General features: G+C 40.9%; 3 protein-coding genes across 3 annotated transcripts; 2 read left to right on the top strand and 1 right to left on the bottom strand.

Moving 5' to 3' along the window:
* Nucleotides 1–5: 5 nt before the first annotated feature.
* On the bottom strand, nt 6–24493 carry nphp3 (nephronophthisis 3). Its single transcript, XM_068304392.1, has 47 exons — nt 24461–24493; nt 23123–23508; nt 22915–23040; nt 22670–22820; nt 21439–21591; nt 21215–21348; nt 20867–21027; nt 20585–20741; nt 20238–20312; nt 19975–20145; nt 19791–19894; nt 19418–19532; nt 19165–19308; nt 18979–19076; nt 18712–18814; nt 18542–18624; nt 18280–18415; nt 17941–18105; nt 17656–17750; nt 17448–17570; nt 17175–17364; nt 16772–17013; nt 16490–16565; nt 16280–16407; nt 15893–16133; nt 15673–15798; nt 15443–15558; nt 15174–15338; nt 10268–10367; nt 9470–9595; nt 9148–9309; nt 8883–9047; nt 8667–8808; nt 8427–8548; nt 8091–8197; nt 7623–7734; nt 7353–7430; nt 6817–6955; nt 6427–6534; nt 5967–6065; nt 1829–1895; nt 1285–1370; nt 1116–1187; nt 783–937; nt 580–696; nt 371–480; nt 6–295 (listed from the first exon to the last, which is right to left on the bottom strand). The coding sequence occupies exons 2-47, from the start codon at nt 23444–23446 to the stop codon at nt 181–183; spliced, it is 6084 nt and encodes a 2027-aa protein (XP_068160493.1). The 5' UTR covers nt 23447–23508; nt 24461–24493; the 3' UTR covers nt 6–180.
* On the top strand, nt 2312–5950 carry ackr4b (atypical chemokine receptor 4b). The gene is made up of 2 exons (XM_068304391.1): nt 2312–2991; nt 3895–5950. The coding sequence occupies exon 2, from the start codon at nt 3901–3903 to the stop codon at nt 5011–5013; it is 1113 nt and encodes a 370-aa protein (XP_068160492.1). The 5' UTR covers nt 2312–2991; nt 3895–3900; the 3' UTR covers nt 5014–5950.
* uba5 (ubiquitin-like modifier activating enzyme 5) lies at nt 10638–15170 on the top strand. The gene is made up of 12 exons (XM_068304390.1): nt 10638–11193; nt 11335–11380; nt 11725–11814; nt 11933–12042; nt 12128–12214; nt 12301–12385; nt 12475–12579; nt 12661–12788; nt 12899–13034; nt 13124–13202; nt 13308–13414; nt 13712–15170. The coding sequence occupies exons 1-12, from the start codon at nt 11030–11032 to the stop codon at nt 13787–13789; spliced, it is 1215 nt and encodes a 404-aa protein (XP_068160491.1). The 5' UTR covers nt 10638–11029; the 3' UTR covers nt 13790–15170.

Below are 24493 nucleotides of genomic sequence, written 5' to 3'. Positions count from 1 at the left end.
AGAAACAAATCGTCAATGTTTTAATTAGAAATAGGAATAGAAACAATAAGAACCTTAAAAAAGGTTGCAGTTGAGTACAATTACAAAATTATTCGTAACATTTTGTATAGGATGACTTGATCAGCAAAATTCATTTCTTAAATGATTTTAGGTGGTTTTTGGTGTTGTGTCCAGCTAATTTTAAAGCTTGGCCTGTGCCTTTTTTAGTTGATCCCTCAGTTCTAGATGGGCGATGGAGGAGAGGTGGACTTCATCTGGCCCGTCGGCGATGCGTAGAGTTCGCACATGGGAATACCTGAGAGGAAATACAGTCATACTGAGTCAAGATGGAGGCTGCTTTAAACGTGTGTGTGGGGAGGGAGGGACTTACATCTGTGCAAGGGGGACGTCTTCAGACACACCTGCTGCTCCATATACCTGTATAGCACAGTCCACCACCTTACAGGCCATCCTGGCTGCTGCCACTTTGATCATAGCAATCTAAGTCACAAAAGCAAACGGAATTTAGACTTAGCTGTGCACCAGTGCTGATGTAGAATTCGGACAGATGTTACTGCTGCACCTCTAAAGGAGCCTTACCTGCTTGCGAGCAGCGCGGCTGCCCAGTTTATCGAGGGCATGAGCAGCATGTAGAGTCAGCAGGCGGGTCTGTTCGATCAGGATTCGGCATTCTGCAATCCAGTGAGCAACAACTTCCTGGATAACAGAGCAGATTCAATCAAGCTGCGCATAACACTGCCTACTAGTTGTCAATAGCAGGAAACTGGTCGCTGTTCTCCTACGTGTTGGTACAGTTTCTTCCCAAATGTGCTTCTGGAGGTTGCTCGCTGGCAGAGTAACTCCAGTGCAAACTCTGCCAGGCCAATGGTCCTCATGCAGTGGTGCAGCCGGCCAGGCCCGAGACGACCCTGAGCGATTTCAAATCCACGTCCCTCTCCTGAAGCAGACCCAGAGACATAATTCATGCCATGAATTCTTAACAACAGGGAAATTATCAACCATCAAGTAAAACTTAATGTCTTTACAAACACAACCAAGGAGTTAAAACAGTTTTTTTTAGGTTGAGAAGCCTCAATGTAAATAAATACATGAGAACTGGAACAGCAGCTCTTTACCAAGAATAATATTGGAGGCTGGGACGTGCACGCTTTCAAAGTGTACTTCAAAGTGGCCACCATGGATGGCATCTGAGAAACGGGAGGAAATGATCATTTGTTATGTCTGTATGCAAAAAAGTGAGTTAATGTGAAAAAACTCAAAAGGCGTCACTAGACACAACCCTACCATCCTGTCCAAAAACCGTGATCGGCCGGACGCGCTTCACACCTGGCGTGTCCATCGGAACCAGGATCATGCTGTGCTGGCCGTGCCTAAAAAAGCAAGATTGAAACAAAATCTCGAACTGATGCATTTTAGCTCCATGACAGAATCTCCATGCTGCTCCAACTGGGAAAGTGACATTTCCTCCTGGAAGTATTTTTAATCTTTCTTTGCTGACCAGGTTGGCCGTGTGCCATTTTGTTACACTGCTGGCGAATCAAGAACAATATCACATCAAGGGTGTGTAGTTTCTTGATTTTTGCGAACACACGCAAGAGTTTGTGAATAATTAACTCTGGATTAGAAGAATGGCGCCAATAAGTCAGCCACGACTGCAGTGTTAAAATGCACATTCATACTGGGTAACACACCCCCTAACCTAAAATAATTACATGGAAGAGTTCGGGAGACTGAAGTACAGTACAACAGAATAACGTAAATACAAACTTCACTGGTTGAGCTGGAAAAAACATGACATGATGGTGGAAAACTCTGACACACCACCGACCTGCTACTGTCCTGAGTGCTGCTCCTGCACATCACAATGGCCACTTCACATTTGGGATTTCCTGCACCTGCAAGACAGGACAGGAATACTGTGGGTGACTTGAAGACATGCTTTGTCGCTGACTGCAGTTGCATTATCAAGCTGTTGATAACCAAATCAACAGCTTGGTTATCAGACAATCTTTAATTAAATCTAGGTTGTCACAATCAGACCAATGGTTCTGTTTATTATTGCTGTTAAAACTGTTCTCTGACTCGGGACATATGGACACCAGACAACAACATCAATGATGTTTTAAATGTTCACAGAATGACTACATGTCAGCACTTCAATGCAATCTGAAATATATCTCACGCTTAATCTCTGATTGCAGAACTCTAATTACATCAAACTACTTCTATCCCACTCCATCCAAACTCCACGTCTATCCTGATTTTTTGTGTTCAGCTCCAGGGGAGGTTTGGTTTTCCTGCAAACCCTTACATTAAAGATGAGTCTTGTCTGTACATGTCCCATCACCACTGGAATGAAAAGAAACAGTCCCAGCCCAGCAATCTGTCTGCGTGTGATTGACATCTAAAAAATAGAGTTTCATGCCAGTCAAACATTCCAACATGTCTTTTATGCAAATTTAAAAAAATACTGAAAAAGACTGAAGATTGAATTTTTTTAAAAAAACAGTGAAATCCAAATAAATTTCTAAATTTAGCCTGCTGAATTTTCCTTTAAAAAAAAGGAGGAAATGAAAAGAAAAAAGAAGATGGCTGCATTCCAGCAAACCACAATAAACAATACACTGTGGAATGGGGAGATGTTTTCTGTCCTCCTTTCCTTCTTTCATTTTATTTGCTCAGACATAACACAGGGCAGCCAGCCTGGCCCTCCCAGTGCGACAGGACGAATCAGAGATTAGATTCATAATTAAATGAAAAACTGGAAAACATCTTATCTTTGTATGCTGTGCTGTAAGAACAAAGTCAGGACAGCGAGGACTAAGGGAATTCTTATTTACACATTTATCCTTCAACATAACGAGCTTCAGCGTCAGTGTGTCACTTCATTCCTGTGGAGTTCACAACTTCAATCCTCAGCCGACAAAGCAATGGTTTAAACAAACAAAAAAAAAAGGATTTGTATCAACTTCACAAAGCAGCAGACACAAGGTAAGAGAAACATTAAGACATCAACAGTTCTGTGGAGATTTGCCTGTTTCACACAAAATGAAACAAGCCAAACTCTCACAAAAGGAACGAGGAGAGTTTATACGGTGCCAGTGTTTTACTGAATACGGTCTGAACTGTTTGTGCTGCTGAATTGAAGTAGGTAACTACATTTTCTATTTACTCCTCACAGTTCTGCTTATTGTTCCGGTAAAGTCTAACAGTCAAAGTCCTGTTCAGGATATTTTATTACATCATTATATCTTTATTATTATCAACAAGAGTGTCATTACTGTAACTAAGATCTGCTGTTAGGATAAAAAGGAATTGAGTTCATGTGATTATGCTTGAATCAACTTTTGTAATGTTTAACCAGTAGTCACTAAAATAAAAAATAAAAATGTGCATTGTGTGATCAAACTGCAAAAAAAGTTTTTCATTATGTACTATATGCAGTAAAACTGAAAAGGATACGAGTTTCATGGTGCCGTTTACAGTAATATACAATAAAACCTGTTCACTCCCCAAAACAACAGCAGTTGTCATCTGTGAATCAGTGCGATCTGCCAAAATAATATTAATCCCATATTGTGTTTTGCCTTTGGATTTCAGTTCCCTGAAGTCTTTGATGATAAATTGGATAAAATCTGAAAATGTGAACTTTGAAGTCAAACTTCCAACTACGTTCCACATCCTGTGAATGCATTTTCCTTCCTGCAGGGTATTAAACCTTCCAAGCAAAAAGAATCATCTGTATTTGATCACCATGTCCCACCACAAACAGGACTGTGTTTACTAGTCCCCAGTAGACATGATGCCTCCACTTGGAGCTGACGAATAGTGAGACCTGACAGCATTCATTTAAATGGCACTTTAGATAAAACTGTTTGTTTTCTGTCACTACAGCAAATAATGGATTTTTATTACCATGATGATGAGGACTCCAGCTTCAACGACAGTTACGACTACAATTATGAACACACCATTTGTGAGAAAGAAGAAGTACGCTCCTTTGCTGGCATCTTCCTCCCAGTAATCTACAGCCTGGCTCTGGTGGTGGGACTAGCTGGGAACGCCCTGGTCGTTGTAGTCTACATGTCAAAGTTGCGACTGCGAACCCTGACAGATGTATGCATCCTTAACCTTGCCTTTTCGGATCTGCTACTTCTCTTCACATTGCCTTTCTGGGTAGCTGATGCTATCCATGGTTGGAAGTTAGGTTCAGCAGCCTGCAAGCTCACGTCTTTCCTCTACAGTACCAATTTCAGCTGTGGAATGCTAATGCTGGTGTGTATCGGTGTGGATCGCTACCGTGCTGCGGTCCACAACCCGACCGGTAGGACTGGCTCAGGTTCCCGGGTGAAGAGACAGTGGCTGTTGGTGTGTTTGATGTTGTGGCTCGTCGCCAGCTTTCTTGGTCTTCCAGAGCTTATCTTCTCCACAGTGAAGCACTCCCACCACAGGATGTCTTGCACATCGGTCTACCCTCCCAGCATGGCCCGGCCGGTGAAGGCTACCTTGGAGCTGCTGGAGGTGACCCTTAGGTTCTTACTACCCTCCTTGGTCATGGTGGTGTGCTACTGCAGCATAGCGCGAATGCTGAGCAGGGCGGCCGAGGTGCAGAGAGTTGGGAAGTGGCGCACCCTGCGGGTCCTGCTGGCGGTGGTAGCCGTATTTCTGCTCACCCAGACGCCCTACAACGTGGTCAAGTTCTGCCGTGCTATGGACATCATCTACATCCTCGTGACTGACTGCGATGTCAGCAAGCGTCTGGATCGTGCTCTCCAAGTGACAGAGGGTCTGGCGCTCAGCCATGCCTGCATCAACCCTCTCCTCTATGCTTTCATTGGCTCCTCCTTTAGGGGACACGTCCTCAAGGCTGCTAAGCACTTTGGGCAGAGAATCGGGAGGTACCGGAGACGGACCAACGAAGAGCCGGCAGCGGAGATTGCACTCAAAACTCGCACTCAATCACAATTCCAGTCTGTTTCAGAAGAACAAGACACCAGCACCTTCACAATCTGAACTCAAATCTATTTCTATTTTCCTATGAACACAAACACTGATATGTTTCTGTGTACTATACATACCTTTCTTACTAGAATTAAAGATAATGCATATCTTTACTGTTATATGAGGCGAACTTTGACACAGGTATTAATAGTTACATCCTGGAAATGTCAATGTAGGCAGTGCCTCTGTCTTTCCTGACTAACTGACACTGTCCGTTTATGTTGTACTTTTTCTGTTTCTATGGACTTTAACAAAAAGTTGTCTAACATAAAAATTACAAGCTGTTGTTTTCTTACTACAGAGCACAATGCTCATCTAAACTTTGACATGTGGAAACATGAGACTAATTATCTTTTAATCCAGTCTACTAAAAAGTAAAACGATCTAGGTAGTATTAAGCAATCTTCTCAAATTCAGTTTTATGTCTTGCATCACAACACCTCCATGTTGTTGTTAAAATCTAATGATATTTACAGTATACTGGCATGTCAGGGGAAATATCTCCAAAGCGATTAAATCTTAAATACTGTTAAATTTGAAATTTTTGCTGTCTTTCCATGTCAAAAAGCTGTTCGTATTTTTAAGAAGACGATATGAAACAAACAAGCTCCTCTGGAACATACTTCTAGAATTGAATGCAAGTCACTAAAAGTCCGTCATAATATATAATGTCTTGAGTCTCTTGGATTTTTTATAGTCCTCTCTAGTGAAACATCATGACTCCTTCTAAAAATGGTACTGAGAACATAACAGACTAACCTTTTCAGTCACACATAAAAACATTCTTGGGTTTCACAAGAATTTACCCAAAATGATGATTTAAAGTTAATCTAGGAGACAAAACAAGTCCTTGTTGTTTAATGAGACTGAGACTACCTAAAGGCTTTCAGTTCTAAAAGGAAGAGAAAACCATTTAATGTTGTTTGTGTTTGACTAATGACTAATATAATAGAGAAGTGACATACCGCTGCTCCACCATTTCTTGCCATTAATGATGTAGTTGTCTTCATCCTTGTGAAGAGTACACTCCATGTTTGTTGCATCACTGGAGGCCACATCAGGCTCTGGAAGAATTAAACAAAAACCTCTAACAAGGCTCACACTGCCTTGAAAATAATGTTGTTGTTTTTTACAAAATTCCTCCTCAGACCACAGATGCTGTGTTTGAACTAAATAGAGGGCACTCACACACTTTCATAACCAAACTGTAGAGTTGAAAATAGGGAGGAATTACTCATTTTGAGTTTGTTTTTTGCTGTTACAGAGTTCAGTGTGAAACCTGTGAAATCTATCAGGCATCTACAAGCACTGCAGTGGTACCTCTTAACAAGGTTCTGACAGTGACTTTATAAGTTTTGACACTTTCATCACTCGTGTTTCCATTGAATGGAAAATCCAGTATGTTTTCCTTCGACGTGGACATACCCGTCATACAGAAGCAGGAGCGGATCTCTCCTCTGAGCAGAGGCTCCAGCCATTTCTTCTTCTGCTCCTCACTGCCAAACATGTGGAGCACCTCCATATTTCCTGTGTCTGTTGAGAAACATCACATCATTGACGCTGCGACGAACAAACACTTTTATTGCTTTTTCATTATCCATTCATATTCCGTTTTCATGGTAAGTCAATCCAGGCCCCGTCTAGAAAAATCTATGAGTTTAAATCTTTAAATAACAGCTCTTCGTTTGAATGTTAACTGTGTTGTAAAAGTGTAATGTTATGCTGTCATTAGAGTCATATGACCAATAACAAGGAAGTTATACTGGGAGTGCCTCTAAAATAACCTCTGACATGACATCATTTGGGCGGTCCTACCAGGAGCACTGCAGTTGAAGACTTCAGCAGCAAAGGCGCAGCGTCCAGTTTCCTCTGCGATGTAGGCGTAGTCCAGCTGACTGAGGCCACTGACTGCAGGCAAGAACAGGTTCCACAGTCCTGCCTCCCTAGCTTTCACCTGGACATACATCATGATTATACGAGTACATGTGCATGAGCAAACTGCTTACAAAAAAACATGAAATGTTAGCTAATTAAACGGAGCAAGAATTAATGGAACTCACTGTATTGTTACTGAAGCAACACCTCTTGATGTTCTGGAGGCTCTTTTTTATAAAGATCTTGTTTTCTTTATAGATTTTCTCACCTACGTTATTACACCCCGCTTCAGGGCGGCGACCTACCCTGAAAAGTCTGTGACTGCCTTGGTTCTAGTTTATATATTGCTTTAATGTCCTGCAATATTAAAAGATTTTTGATCATTCTGTTTGTCATACTGATTGTGATAACATATGGGGATCTCTATGAGAAAGGAATGTGGCATAAAAAAGGATATAAAAAAAATTCTTCCATACCTTTAGATCTTCTATTATTTGGGGGGAGTGCCACCTCTGTGGAGACTGAGAGTATCTGGAGTAATACTCTGCAACTTCCTGAAGAAAAAGGGAAAAGCATTAAAGATTATTGCAAATATTAATCTATTTTCATTTGAATAACTCCAACAGCTTGCTCCTGTAGCATAAAAGCAAATGAAATATATCATAAAAATATATTTATTAAAACACAAAATATTGTGAAGGAATGAGTCCTGATAGTCTGGATGACTGGCAGCTCAAGGCATTGACCTTCTGAGCAGGAAGCACATGTTGTCTCATGAAGTCTTTGACCTGCTCCAGAACGTCCAACCCTTTTGCTGTCTGCAGGAACAGAAGGTCCTTTCTAGGACGTGCAAGAGTCCTGGAAAGAAATGAGTTTTATGAGTTGTAAAAAAACAAAAAGGAAGAGAACAACAGGATGCGAAATTGGCTAAATTTTAGTCAGTAGGTGAAATCAAACTGGTTTCTGTATGACAATAACACTAAATGTTGGAAAATATATACAATGTTTATATTACAGCTAAAATTAGGATACTGAGTCATACTGCTGAAAATGATATTTAAAACTTTATAAATTCCAGCTATCCCATAATGCATCTGTGACAATTAACAGATAAATATGGCTTGCAACACTGACAAGTGTCAGATAATCTTTTGGAATATCCACAATCTCTTAAAAATAATTTGAATCACCAACAGCCAACAACTGCAACCAACCCTTGTGAAAGCTGCAAGGCAACCTTAGCCAAGGGCTCCACACACTGACCGAACACAGCTGCATTGGGAGCACTGGCATTGCCCAGTAGGTAGCGCGCATAGACACCCTGAGATGCAAAGAAATTAATACGGGACAATTATAATTCATTTTTAGACATTTCAAATACCACAATGTATAAGTGAAAAATTTTTTTTTTTAAATATATGTATATATTATTTCTTACAACTGTGCCCTTATCTGCTCTGTACATTTAGATTTAAGTTCATGTGTACTTGAAAAATAGAAAGAGATAAAACTTAAGTACACTTTCACATAAATAGTAGGTAGATACAAACTTGGGAAATTCCTGCCAGTTTAAAGACAGAGAGGGCCAGGTAGAAGTTCAAGGGTGGCAAAGTAGGTGGGATACCCCGGCAGCGGCAGTAGATAGAGATCAGCTCATCCACATTTGGGATACCTGCTCATTCATGAGAGAAAGAGAAAGAACAGTTACTGAGGTCACACAGAATACGTTATAACACTAACCCTATGTATTTTCTTTACTTAGTATCCTGTTTTGAAATGCTGTCTTTTACCTTCTATTCCTTTCAAGCTACCCATTGTGCTGACGATTTGAAGACTTGCAGGCCAGTAGTGTTGCAGGAGGAAGTAAGCAAAGTCTGCTAAGGGATGCCCAGTGGTAGACAGCTCCCAGTCCAAAACTGCTATCACACGTGCCTAATGTGGTTAGACACTTTGTAAAGCATTAAACACACATCAGTTTTTCCAACTATTTGTTCAATAAACTGTACCTCAGTTGGATGGAATATCAAATTGTCCACTCTAAAATCTCCATGGACAAGAGTGACTTCGTCATCATTGGTTGGCAAATTCTTCCTCAACCAATCAGCCAGCTCATTCATGGCTGGAATATCTTTGTCGGCTGCTGCAACATACTGCTTTGTCCAGGTGGACACCTTTATAGATGGAAAGTAGTTAAATGTCATAGCTTTAAATCATTTCTCAACAGAAGAAACAAAGTCGCTCTGACTTAATGAATGCGACGGAAGATCTCACTTGTCTCCTGCAGTAGCCTGATCCTTTTCCATATCCCTCAAGGTTCAGTGATGCCAGGTCCAGCGAGTGAAGTTTTGCCAGCACTTCCACCGCAGCCACATAAAGAGCTGCTCTTTCTGCTGCACTCACACCAGGAAGACGACAATCCTTAAATGCACGCCCCTGTTCCATAAGTATCATTAAGGAAGAGTTTCTTTTGAGTCTCTCATGATAGGTAACCATTGCTACGAGATTCAGAAATTTTGGCATTCATTGGATAAATCAAGTCTCTATGTGTCAACAGGTAAACACATTTAGACTTTTAGTTGTAGTGCAAAACTACCTTCACGTGTTCCATTAAGTAGAACTCTGTTCCAATGACTTCAGGGTCAGTGCAGTGCAACAGAGGCTGAGGGACCGGGAAGCCAGCAGAGAAGAGAGCCTTCTGTACCCGATACTCCCTGTCCACCTGCAGATGAAGTCCTTCATTTTAAATTAAAAAACTACAACCAAGGCAGTCACAGACTGTAATATCCCGCGACACCCCTGATTTCAAAATTTTGGCAGTTGGAGAGGTGCCAGTTCACCTCCTCAGGAGCGCTGCCGGGGTGCCCCTGAGCAAGGCACCATCCCCCAACAGGTTGTTCTTTGGGGGCTGAATGCAATGTAGCTGCTCACCACTCTAACATCACCCGCTCCCTACTTGCATGCCTACAGGCCCCTTGTGCGTGTGTGTGTGTGTGTGTGTGTGTGTGTGTGTGTGTGTGTGTGTGTGTGTGTGCATACATGTGTGAAAGCAGAAAATACAAAGAGTGGAAAAAGACAATAAAATGTTTCTTCTTTATACCCAAAGTCAAACGTTTACATATAATAAGACTTTTACAAACTCGTCCCATACTTTCCAAACAACATTCACAGATGCACAAATGAAGACATGTGGATGTAAATCCAAAGGGAACTTGTTAGATAAAAATCTAACAATTCCGGGAGACACCTACTACAAGTGAATTAAATCGAATTATATAAAATAAAGAGTCTCCTCTTTTCGAAGTGTACTGACATGGCTGCAGTAAAACAGGGAGGCAACGTGCTTGAAGCGTTACACTGTTATTGTCCATGGTTATCCATTAGTCAGCCTTACCTTGTGAGCCCCCGTCAGCAGCTGACCCGGGGGTTTCTTCCGGAGAACATAACTCTTCGAGGGTGTTTGGAGCAGGAAGGTTGGGTTTGACTGACCAGCGCTGCCAAAAAAAAAAAAGAAGCAGGACGAGTTATCGGCTGGTGTTAGCTTGACATAAATGGTGCCATTGCATTAGCCTCGATTTATTTGAAGATATCCAACTGAATTCTGCACTATAACTTACATGTACTGTCTGACACTAAGTGTGTCATTACTGGACACCAGCGACTTGACAGATAGATAACTTAAAAGTCTGTTAACATTAAATTTATGTTGCTGCCGTACAGGTGTTGTTAGCTCGTCCATGTCTCAGTCAGACTACGGTAATGATGTCCAGGTGCATTGTTAGCAAAACTTTCGCTGTTGATTGTGATCGGACCGTTTACGGAAGCGCACACATGACGTTATATTTTCACAAGCATTTATCTTTAAACTTTATTCATTTTAATACCTTATAGACACACAGACATTGAAATGAAATCATAATTTAAAAAAATTATATTCGAAAAATAGTTGTAACAATCAATTAATAATGTCGGAACAATTCGACGTAACTGCATTCATTTTCCACACGGACATTATTCAAGGAAACACATTTCCAGACAGCTGATTGTGGATGTGAAGACGTGTACTTCCCTGGCTGATTTAGTCATCAATATTGTTCATTTGCTTTGTTATTATTGCTCATTTTACTATTACTGTGCAGAGGTCATTATTTTCTTAATGGCGACTGTAGAGGAATTGAAGCTGCGGGTTAGAGAGTTGGAAAATGAGTTAATAAAGTGTAAGCAGAAGCGGTGTGCTACGGAGGATGCCCAAAGCTCTGAACTTCTCAGACCGAAAATTGACAAAATGAGCGCCGAAGTTGTGGATTCCAATCCTTACAGGTAACTTTTTTATATATCATTATTGGCTTTTTAAGGATTTGACTGCTTATGACGTGATTGGGCTACACCTTATGAGTCACTCCTCCCATATGGTGGTAGTGCATGGACCACAAGCTAATTTCAGCTGTGTTTCCATTGCAGTCGACTGATGGCTCTGAAGAGAATGGGAATCGTGGATGATTATGAGGTAATAAGTTTAAAGGCTGTTATATTTACAGTGTAGTACTTAGGTCTGAGAAATACATCATTCATAATCATTATAATCTATATTTAAAATTTAAAAAGCTTTAAATATTTGCCAATATTTGTCTTCCCATTAAAAGGACATAAAGAAACAAGACCTGATCCAATATCATTTTTAAAAATAGTTGGACTCCACGTACAATTAAATGTTAACAAGGAAAGGTTTTGTGCACATGGACGTAATAAGTGTTGTATATGACATTAGAAAATACCGACCAGGGCTTCTGTAATTAAAACGATGGCTTAAGCATTTTAAAGGTTGAAATATATTTTCCGTATTTTTGGCAGAAAATCCGGACATTCACAGTTGCTGTGGTTGGTGTTGGTGGAGTTGGTAGTGTGACAGCGGAAATGCTCACTAGATGTGGCATTGGTAAGGTAATAAAAACCTTCTTACTATTCTTCATTCTGCATTAACGTAATACCTCTTCATCTTGGTCCAATCATCTCAACAAGCTTACCTCCATAACCCAATGCTGTGCTTGCATCTTCACAGTTGCTGCTCTTTGACTATGATAAAGTAGAGCTGGCCAATATGAACAGATTGTTCTTCCAGCCTCACCAGGCAGGCCTTAGTAAGGTGGAAGCAGCAGAACACACGCTTAAGTACGCTGTTGTTAATTGTTATCCATATCTCAAAATTAAAGGCATTTTATTTCTTTGTGCTCACGTTTCTCAATTCATTCAATAGGAACATCAACCCAGATGTGTCATTTGAGACCCACAACTACAACATCACCACAATGAACAATTTTGCACATTTTATGGATCGTATCAGGTGGTTACCCTTCCCTTTTAATCTTTAGTTTAACTGAGCCTCATTGAGGTTCAAGCCTTTGAAAAAAATATTCTATGTCTTCTCAGCCATGGAGCGCTTGAAGAAGGGAAGCCAGTGGACTTGGTCCTGAGCTGTGTGGACAACTTTGAAGCCAGAATGGCCATCAACACAGTAAGTGACTCACTCTTACAAAATAATAACAGTGCTTTATGTGCATGCTGCTCTCATAAGATTGTAATAATCTTTTTTGTTCGTCTAAGGCTTGTAATGAACTAGGTCAGATCTGGATGGAGTCTGGTGTCAGTGAGAACGCTGTGTCAGGACACATCCAGCTCATCATTCCCGGAGAGACAGCGTGCTTTGCTGTACGTCCACACAGAAGCTGAAGCTCTCTAAAATACCAGAGACAATTGCCCTCGTAATGCAGTATCTTTTTATTTTTTTAGTGTGCTCCTCCTCTGGTGGTGGCAGCTAACATTGATGAGAAGACTCTGAAAAGGGAGGGTGTGTGTGCAGCCAGCTTACCAACAACAATGGGGGTTGTTGCAGGCATCCTGGTGCAGAATGTACTCAAGTAAGATATCATTTCAGACATCTCACTGTACAGATCTATAGTGGTTGGTGATTCCTGACTTTTGAGTGTCTCTGCAGCGTGTGTATGTTAAGGTTTTTTTTGTCTCTCAGGTATCTGTTAAAGTTTGGCACCGTAAGTTATTATCTTGGCTACAACGCCATGCAGGATTTCTTCCCCACCATGGCTATGAAAGCCAACCCCCAGTGTAACGACCACTACTGTAGAAAACAACAGGAGGAGTACAAGGTGTGCACTTGCTATTTTCAAGTAATAGGATGTATGACTGATCAGGTACTGATTATATGAACATATCTGTGTAAAACTGTTTCCTGCAGAAGAAAGAAGCTGAAAAGCCAAAAGTTGAAGTTGTGCAGGAAGAGGAGGAGGAGGTTGTACACGAAGACAATGACTGGGGTGAGCGACAAAAGTCACAATTGTGTCTAACACGTCACTCGGACTTGTCATTGTGCAACACATTCTATTTCTATGTGTATTAACACACAGAATTATGCTTTGCAGGTATTGAACTTGTATCAGAGGTGACTGAAACAGAATTACAGGCTGCGACAGGAACCATGCCTGACCTTCCAGAGGGCATCACTGTGGCTTACACCATTCCAGCTGAAGTTAGTATTCTGGAACACATCTTTAGAATCAACTTGTCTATTCAGTTATTATTGCAGTAGTGTCACTGTAAAAATGTAACAGAAATATTGTAGTCTCCAGTTTATTTCCCTGATAATCTAAATAATGATCATTTCTACATGGCTTCAACAGGAAAACCAACCTAAAAATCATGATGCTGTGGCTAGGGATCAGTAGCAATGCAGAGTTTAATGACAAAAACCCTAACATTTAGGCTGTTTGATGTTTGTTGTATTGACTCGGTTCTGATGATATTTGTTTTCTTGTGTCTGAACCAGAGTACACCAAGTGGAGAGACTGTGGAGGACACTGAACAGAGCCTTGAAGAATTAATGGCTCAGATGAGAAAACTGTAGAATTTTATTACGTGTCGATTCTTCTGCTTTCTTTGTTAACAAGCATCCTGATGAAAACCCATCTAATGCCTAACAGTTAGGAATTAATTCCTCTAAAATCCAGAGAGGAATATGCATGGATGATGGCTCATGGCATTTCACTTAATACATGTATATTACATGTGTAATATACTGGGAATGTGTTTAACACTCATGATGAAATGCATGTAAAATGTAAACCTAGAATAAGATCACCGTTCATGCATCAATATGTATTTCATGTGTGTTTTTTATGTTTGGATGTGTAAATGAGTCCGTCGTTCACACAGCTTTAACAAAACGTGACGCAACATTGGTCTTAATAAAATATTTATAAGATGGAATACAGGGTGTTCAATATATTGGAAGTGATTTTTGTTGTTGGCCTGTACAGCTTTTACATTAATACATGATTATATAAATACTATAGATACATTGTTTAAACTACATTTGGCAATTGATACAATAGGTTTTGTGCCCTTTTTTTGGTCTCACATTCAGTCAAACATCCTTATTTCAGTGTACTGAAACCTGGACATTCTTGCAGTATTGTCATATTAGCTACATCCAATAATGTGTGGATCATACCTTCAGCTATCTTTAGTGACAATACTTAATACTGGTACATTTAACATTATACAATGTAAACATGAATGGTTCTTAACACATCTTTTGAGACAGCAGTTCTAAAATCCTAATGTGAGGAACACAGCATGGCAATAAATCAATACATGTCTGAACATTTTGTATGAACAGAGTTACATGAACATATTTAATTGTTCTGTTCCTTAGAAAAGTGGCTTGATGTGTTTTTTTCTATAGTTTTCGTAAAGGTTTTCTTTTCATAACTAAATTTCTTTAAACATTATCCCCAGTTCACTAAAAAGCAAAGTGCATAGAGTAATATTTAGTGTACTTCACAAAGTACCGTACGTGGTTCATTATCAGGTTTTATGGGTCAGGTTATGCCAAACCCTCATGGCATAAGCCATTCCTACACAGACGAAGCACAATTTGAGGCATTCAATGAGAATTAAATGTTTGAATCTGAAAAACATGAGCGTAAACCTGAGTTACAGGCCCATAACATGGACTTCAGAATGGATTTTAGAGATCAACATCCCTTACATACATAATTCAACCTGGAATGTTAATAAATACGTTTTGGCAAATACAGAAGTGTCACAGACTGGTACAAGAGACTTCACATGACTCTAGTCGGAACAGTAAATGTGACTGAACCCATGCAGTGTGACGACTAAGACAATTCCCTTTTTTTTCCGAGAAAGCCATGGGGTCTGTTAGTAGTTAAAGCTGTCAAAACATATTTCATTGTGTTGTGGCAGTAATGGTTGAACACAGTCACCTTGGGGCATGTGGGAGTGGAGCAGGTACTCTAATACTGAAGGTGTCCCCACTGGAAGAATGGCGGGACGGGGTGTTCCCACACACCAATGATGGCTCTGCCTCCTTTATCTCCATCGCACGTTTGTAAAGCTCTGCTGCCTTCTCAAAGTCACCTTCTTCATAGCTATAAGAAGGGGATGAAGGCAGAAACAGAAATGTATCCAAAATTTATATGGAGCCTCTAAATAAAACCAACATATGAGACAAATATAACCTCAACTACTGTACCTGAGCACAGCCAGGTTTTTTAGGGTCTCTCCCACCCGTGGGTGTGAGCGTCCTAAACTATCTTCATACACTTTCAGTGCTCGTTCATAAAGAGGCAAGGCATCGCTGTGCTTCTTCTGACCAAGACAAGAATGAACCAATTCAAACAAACAAATAGTAAATATTTAAAAGGAATACTGAAGTTGAGACTATGCGGTTAGGAATGAATGAAGTACAATGAATATTCTCACAAGTTGGCAGTAGATTACAGCCAGGTTGACGAGCGCTGTGGCCACACTGGGGTGTTTGGGCCCAAAACTCTTTTCCCTGATTTCCAGAGACAGCTCATATAGCGGCACAGCCTTGTCTAGCTTCCCCTATACAAAACACATTGTCAGATAACAACAAACACAAAAATGAACAGTTCAACAAAATGAATACTAGTTTCGGCGTCAGCAGGCTCTGACTTACTCTACGTTTATAAAGCATTGCCAGGTGTTTGAGTGTGTATGCCAGTGAAGGGTGGTCAGGGGACAAGGCCTTCTTGCGGATGTCTAACGCCTTCTCGTACATGTCCTCAGCTATTTCATATTCCCTTCGCTCTGTGTGCAGTGCAGCCAGGTTGTTGAGGGACTGAGCGCAGTCTGGGTGATCTGGACCAAGGACGCGCTGACGCATCTCCAGTGAGCGGGTCAAGAATACCTTGGCAGCACTGATGAGGAAAACCATGGGGATATTAGCCAAAAAAAGAAAAAACTTCTTAAAGGTGCAATATGAGGTAGACTGGAGTTCCACAAATAATTTTCTTAATATAAAGAGCTAGTCTTTGCTAATGCAAAGATGTAAATGTAGTCTTACTCCAGGTTGTTTTGGAGATAGTAGAGGACACCCAGTTCATTAAGAGTCTTGGCACAGTCTGCAGAGTCTTTACCCAGTGTCAGCTCTTCTAGCTGTAGGGCTCTGCGTCTCAATAAACTGAAGCCATACTAAAGGAATTACAAAAACGGTGTTTAGTCATATTGATTGAGTCCCTAGTCATGCTTGGGAGCACACGTGCAACCTGCTTACCATATGACCTTTCTGACGAGCAGTCTTCTGACGTATCTTCATCGACATCTTCCTGAGTTTCTCTGCTTGTTCATACCTAATTTAAATATATCAGGCGTGAGCTATTACAAGTGGATTAAAATGATGATGGTACTGACATTGACGATTGTCTTAATAAAATCATAAGGACAGTTGTGACGGTGTTATGTAACCACATTTCTTGGAACAAGAACAACTGATCAGCGACGCTACATGAACAACATTTATACATATTGTCACACATGCCGAGAGGGAACCATTTACTTGTTTTGTTTCTGATAGAGCACGGCGAGTGACTCCAGCTCTCGTGCAACACTGGCATGCTCTGCTCCGAAGGCATTCTCACTTATCTCCAGGGCCTGCTTGTACAGTTGCTCAGCGTTGCCATATTTCTTCCACTGAACATAAACCCCAGCCAACTGGTGCAGGGATCGAGCTACGCTGGGATGGTCTGGATCCAAGGCTGTCTCCCTTATTTCAAGGGACCGCTGTAAAGGGGCTACAGCCTGGACAAAAAGGAAAAAGCAGATGCTAATGAAATTAATAGAGTAGACACTCATTTAGGATGCAGGAATAAATTACTGAAAATATGAAAAACTGGAAATGAAAGGTGGGGGGGAAAAAAATAAGACATGGTAAAAAATCTTTTTTTCATATTTCATACTACCTGACTAGGGAGGCCAAGGTCTTTAAGGAAACGTCCCAAGGTCTCGTAGAGGTTTGCCAGCTTGGTCATGCTGTCTTCAGTCTCACAGCTCTTCTCATAATGTTTCAGGGAGTCGAAATATTCATTGGCCATGGAGCTTTTATCTTTTCCCACATACTGCCAATAGGCCAGCAGCTCAGAGAAATGACCCCTTGTAAAAGAAAACAACATGAGCCTGAAGTAAATATAGCAGGCTTGTAAGTTTAACTTGTGTGTAAGGGTAGAATTGTGTACCTCTTGTAGAGGTTCTGAGAGACAAACAGGTTCAGGAGGCTGTGCTGTAGTTTAGTCCTGTCCTCCTGCTGTTGGAGCAACCAGGGAAGCTCATCTGCAACACGCCAAGTCACGCGGTCCTGGCTGTGCACACACATACACTAAATCAGCTGTCCTGATTGAAACATGAGTTGTGTTGTATGTGAAGAAGATAATCACTCTTAAACACCTGAGTTGCTGACTGAAGTAATGAATGAGCCTCTCTCTGTAAGCAGCAGAGCTGCTTCCTCCATCCAGGAACTCCAACCTCACAGCTTTCCATGCCTGAAAGAAAAACACATTGTTTTATTAAAATTGTTCAACAGTGTCTGGGAGTTTGACATATTTAACTCCTCAAAAGCCGTTCTGAAGTAAGGAATCTTCTTGAATCGTCTTAAAGCTTTTCCTACAAGTCCAGTTGACATTATTCAACAAAGACATCTATATTAAGTTCTGTTTAACTAGGGTTCATTACCTGCAAGTGTTGAAATCTGATGAGCCCACAGCGGAGGCTTACAATGCAGAGTCTGTTCAGACGGTGAAGCAGAGAGGACAGAGCCGGAAACTCAAGCTCCGGGAAAAGATCTAGTACCTCTGATTCACTCACTCCATTATGACTGGCACATACAAGGCAGAGCATCTAAAGACAGATCAAAACAAGCACATGTTCCTCTGTTACATAATGGAACCAGATATTTAAGTGTCCAAAAGAAAATGCAACTTCAACAATGTAAAATATCAGGTATGCAAGATAAACTTGCAAATTAATCTGAAAATGATGATGTCACAAGTTGTTGATATGTTATCTGGTCACCTCTCTCATAACGTATCGTTCTCTGTCTGTATTGAGAGAGTTCAGCATCATCTTGAGTGCCTGGCGGTAGAGTGACATGGTGTCCTGACACTGTAGACATTGCTCCAGTCTCTTCTCCAGAGACCAACAGGATATACTGCTGGGCAGAACATGACAAAATACATTGAGAGGCAACAGCATTAAAATCAAGATCTATATCCACATATAAAACAGATTCACAGAAAATTCTTTTCAAATTTCTATCCATCTAATCATGACTGACCTGATGATCATTCTTGCCAACAGCGTGACATAAAGAGCATTGCAGGTGGATGCAGAGCGACAGTGCCGTTCCAACTTCTTCTCCTGCAGCAAAAGTAAATAAATACTGTAGGTAAATTCAGGAATTTTAAATCTCTCAAAAAAGGGGAAACTGATGGGATAATAACGAACCTGGTCCTTGGTAAATTTTAGATCCATGCTTTGGCATTCTGCATTAACAATACTCCTGACCTCTTTGGGACTCAGTGGGTCTAAGTGAAGTGTGGGCCACAACCTAAAATGACACACTGAATTACAAACGGCAATACTACAGCAGCATTTCTGGAAATATGTCCCAGCGCACAGAAAATAAGTAGCATTTTAAGCCAATTAAACACACATGCAAAACATTTATTTAACAACATACACAAGACATAAAACATTTAAACAGTGTCTCACCTCCAAGCTTGAGGACATGTCTCCACATTGACGGACACCACCACTCTGACATTAACAGGAAGAGGGTCAATCAACCACTTCATGTGTCTTTCCGCTTGCTGGGGAAAAAAAAACATGGTCTACTGAACTGTAAGTATTCATATAATTCTTATTAATTGTGATTAAAACAAAGATTAAAATTTGTGCCTGTATTTGGTCAATGGAGTCAATGATGATGATGATGTTTCCCTGAAGGCGGGCTGACAGTCGTTCAAGCCAACGTGGAAACTCTTCCAATATCTTACTGGGCTCCATAGACAGGCCAGAAATGGACCAGAAGTGCTGCAGCAGCTACATGAAAACATTCAGATTCCAAAATTCAAAATTCATTCCAAAATTACTTTCTTTTTACACTCCAATAAAGCTTTTGTCTGTGCATTAGCCCTGGAGATATACTTACTTTGACTGTAAGGCGTTTAATGATGAGAACTGGCTCAGAACTTGTGGAAAATGGTCGACCAACAAAATGATAAAGGAACAAAGTGTTGGGCGACTGCTTCTGCTGCTGCTCAATCCTGATGGGATTACAAAACATTCAGCATGGAATCAAATAATATGTCCAATTCCAATTTAGCCCACTTTACCATTAAAAAGAACTAAGATCATTTCTTAGAGTGTGATTGACGGCTCAGTATTAAAAAAAAGGATGCATTCAAATGTAAGGATGTAAATTTAAGGGCGTACAGATGTTCTGCCTTGTGGTTAAAGAGCTACAACCTTAAGAAAAGGCAAGTGAAAAAATCATTTTTAAAATGCTCCTCTTCAGTTCTCACCATTTTGAGAGCAGGAGAGACTTCCCTGAGCCTGGACCACCTGACACCAGCAGAGGAGGAGTTGGAGGGGGAGCAGCTATCATGTCATTCAGACGCTCTATGTACTGAGGAGGAGAGATAAAACACAGACAGATTAAATTATGAGATCTGAAGACAAGATTAAGAAGAGATGATCACCCACTACCTTTTGAAATCCTAACTGGGAGCTGCTATTATTACAGGCCTGCTGGTAGGACTCAATCTGTTCCTGTTCATCATGTAGGTCCCACAGCCCATCCCCTGAGTCTTCCTCCTGACCTTCTTCTATTCCAGAATCCTTAGAGTCAACGTCTACTCCTTCAAGACCCAGCAACTCCTACATAATGAAGGTAGCAGTGGAAGTAATGTCAGAAACACACACAGAACATAACTTTTGAGAGTCTGGCGCTGCTGGCAGACAATTTGTACCTGTTTGATGGCTTTCTCTATTTGAGCATAAATCAGGTCAGCCCCCTCCTCAGCAGAACCAGTATGGTCCACTACCTGGGTTAAAGTTCAAAACATATCAGCATTATCTGACCAGTACATAGATAAACATAGTCAATGTTAAAAGGCAATAAACTTAATAAACTTCTGCATTTTGCCAATAATTAATGGCTCAGTTATGATGTGAGGGAAGTGTGTTTGGAGTTGGAAGAAAATCTGTGAGAATAAAATCAACAAAGCAGGTCAGCATTCATTCAAATTGGAAGGATTACGGATATTAGAAAATACTTAGAAAAAACATAAATATTCCATATGCAACACACACAAACCTTGATTTTTGCAGCCTTGTCTGCAGCATTGACCCTTTCTAGCAGTTGTCTGGTGGGTCCAGTCAAATTACGATTTTCTTCAGTCCTGAGGTAAAGCACCAGTGGATGGCCGTCTGGATTCTTCACAAAAGCCTCCTCACAATCCTCCACCACAGCGCTTCAACCATGCATGAATATCCAGAGTTTTGTTTTTTTTTAATTGAAAAATAAATTTATAAATAGTATTATTAATGAACTACATTGACTATATCTCAGTGGTGATATGTATAGGATGTACTGTACCTCGTAACAGAAGATTTTAGAAGAAGCACACACACAGAACTCCTTTCAATTTCCTGTTTGCGCTCCAAAGCATATAAAGCAGAATTTTCCTCTGGGAAGCAGACATTCAGGTAGAAATGGCCGAGACCCTCACACAGTCTCCGCAGCACAGGAGAGTGTTTCTGGAATGAAAGATAAAGAAGAATTTTCTGTTATAAAGTTATAAAAGTTGAAATCATACCCCTGTGCTACTTTAGGTCTTTGGAAACAGCCCCATAAATATGATAAATATATACATAAACACATGTATAGATATGATATGAAAACAAAGTAAGAATTCCGTTGACTTACGGTGCCCATCTTACTAACCTTACTAAAAATGTCAAGCTCTGCTTTAGTCTCCTGAGTACAGATTAAGTAGCATCGTACTGTGTTACTCCATAAGGCCTGGGGTACATGAGGGGAGACCTGAAGCAGACTGGCCACTGCAGCATCCCAGTCATCTGACAGAATCATACATACACAAGACAATATAAAGTTTGCTAACTTTTGTCCTTGTCTCCCTCCTTTCCAGGCTACTGGAGTTCACTTACCTCTGCTCACATTTGCAAAGGGTCCCTCCACATCAATCAAGCTGTGTGCAAATTCTGGTCCTCTGAAAGTCTGTTGCAACTGCATCATGCTACCCATAGATGGCTCACTTCCCAGCACACCACCAGACCAGTACTCACACTGCGTCCCTGCAGCTGAAACAGTTGATAAAGCAAATACAGTAATGTTATTACCCCCGTCAAGAGGGTTCTGACATCGGTTCAATTTGCTTTTAGACTCACACAAAACTCATTCATATAATTAGATGTTACATGCAAATGAACTTTGGATTTGTCCTGTTCGGGGTCATCAAGGCGTGTTGTTCTTTTCCATATCAGCCTATCTTCTACATCGTCCTCTCTAACACAAACTGCTCTCATGTATTCCCTCACTAATTCCATCCACCTTCTCCTTGGTCTTCCTCTTGCCCTGTAGCTCCATCCTCAACACCCTTTTACCAATTCAATTTCTCACCTGGTCATGTCCAAAACCATCAAAGTCTGCTTTAGTATCTCTAAATTTGTCTCCAAAACATCTCACCATGGCTGTTCCTCTGATCAACTCATTTCTGATCCTATAAACCTGATCACTCCTAGAGAGAATCTCATCTTCATATCCACCACCTCTAGCTCAGCTTCCTGTCTTCTTTTCAGCAGTACAGTCTCTAATCCGTACATCATGGCTGGCCTTATCACTGTCTTTGCCCTTCATGCTAGCAGAGACTTTTCCGTCTCATAAGACACCTGACACTTTCCTCCAGCTGTTTTAGCCTGCTTGGATTTGTTTCTTCAACTCCTTACCACACTCACCATGGCTCTGGACTGTTGACCTCAAGTATAAAGTATTTAAAGTTCTTCACCTTTACTATTTCTTCAGCCTGTAGCCTCACTCTTCATTTTCCATTTCTTTCATTTAAGCAGACATTCTGTTCTACTTCAGATAATCTTCATTCCTCTCCTCTCCAAAGCATTCTACCACCTTTCTAAATGTTCCTCCACCTGCTCCCTGATTTCGCTGCAGATCATAATTATTAACAATCATATTTGTTTGGCAAAATTTCATGTTGGATGTCCTTTCTGCCACAACCACAACCATTTATCCGGGCTTGGGACTAGTCTAGAGGTTGACATTGGCTTTTACCCCCCGTATGGCTGCATTATATACATCAAATGAATATATTGCAATGAAAAAATTAGACAAAAGAACCTAACTGTGTTGTCCACTGGGCCTTACCTGTGACAGTGGTTTGGTTGTCATCTGAGTCGGAGTCAGCTGGGTCATAGACTTGGATGCCCTGAGCTTGTAACTGTTGCAACTTGGCTTCTAAATCCCTTTTTGCCCGCAGGAGATCTTGAATCTCTTTTTCTTTGGTCTCTCTAAAAATCTGGCAGTAATGTATCCAATCAGTAAGGGGTGTAATCATGATTACTGGCACAAAAGATACACTATAATACGTGATAAAATGTGAAGTGGTTTACCTTAAACTGACGTTTAACTTTGTCCCTGTCATGTTCAAAGGTGGAAGCTCTCTCCATAGCCTGGTACTTAGCCTCAAGAGCACTCTCCTTTTCTCTAAGGATCTTTTGGTAGGTCTTCTGCAAAGCCTTTTATCACATTGAGAGTGATGAGCAAATTTAAGCCGTGGTATGATAAGCAGATAGTGTAAGTGTCCATTGAATTGATTACCTGCAGCTCAGCTCTAAGCCTCTTGTTCTCTTCATCCAGTTTGGCCTCCTTTTTTTGCATGGATGAGATCTCGTTGTTCTTGCTGACACGAAAGATTTCATACTCCTTTCGAAGTCTTTCATACTCAGCGGCATACTCTAAATCCACAGAACCTGTAGATTTGAAACTAGCCCCAATGACCCGAGGTCCTCTACGAAAGGAACTACGCAGTAGTCGTGCTTTTGGTTTGACCTCCACTGGAATCTCACAGGCTTCCCCACCATCACCTCCATATCCATCCTCAATCACCTCTCCTGGACTGACCAAAGAGGAGGCGGTGCCCATGGCAGCACCTTAAGCTGAAAAACTTAATTCAGTCTTTTTGCTTGCCCATAGCTGTTCCTGCGCTATGACAGACAGGACAAGGGTGTATCGTTACAACAAGCTTATTAGTGTGGGGATTTACACAAGCAGGCACACAACACAACACATCATATTCACTTAAAACGCAAAGTCACATTTTGTCATTTGTAAGGGAATGGCACTGGGGAGACATGATGTTGACGTTTACTTTTAACTACGACATGGTATGGTGTGAAATTCTGTCGTTTTCACAGGTTTAAAGATTTTTACATTAAGATTTTAAGCGTGTGGTGTTTGCTATGTTGCATGCTTTGTGCTGATGTTGAGTCTGCTGTTTCCATTTTTTGTCTAATCAAAGAACTTCAGTAGCAGGGGTTTAGCTCCGACCTTCTATGACTGGAGAATCCACCAGCTATTCACAACAGTTTTTTCTTTTAAAGATCTAATTTAACAGTTTTATACTATTTTTGGATTCAATTATAATAAATTGATGTACAGCTATATACCTGCCTCTGGTCAATTGTCCCTTAGCGGGTAAAATATGGAATTAGCCACACTACATTCAAGGGGAGATCCGTGAGTCCTGCCCATCCTCAGGAGGTGGCGTTGTCAGACTAAAGGAGGTAGTCTCCTCGTTAGGTACCGTATTAGGAAGATCTCTTCTGAAGACGTTTTGATAAATGGTTGTTACTGGTATTTCTGTGTGTTTCCTAAAAAGATCTATACGTGCTGTGCCACGAACGCCAAACAACTAGTCAACTACGAATCGGTCAGCTGACACATTAGCTCGCTCCTCATTCCAATTTTGCTCGGTTAGCTAGCATAACATCATTTAAACAGCCGTTCAATTCACTCGCCGCGACATTTACTGGTGCAAGCAGATTGCATAAATTAATAAGTAAAAGATTCATTCCGAGCATGTATTGGTTTCGATGGAATGTCGACTAAAATTAAGTTTTGTTTGAACCGAAGTTAAGCAAGGAAAATCACCCTTACCGTCCGCTCCCTTCGCAGCTTCTTCCTGGCTGC

The sequence above is a fragment of the Antennarius striatus genome, chromosome 20 (genome assembly GCF_040054535.1).
Source record: "Antennarius striatus isolate MH-2024 chromosome 20, ASM4005453v1, whole genome shotgun sequence".
Classification (NCBI taxonomy): Eukaryota; Metazoa; Chordata; class Actinopteri; order Lophiiformes; family Antennariidae; genus Antennarius; species Antennarius striatus.
Note: the sequence above shows the minus strand (reverse complement) of the source record. Positions and strands in the feature narration are given on the sequence as shown.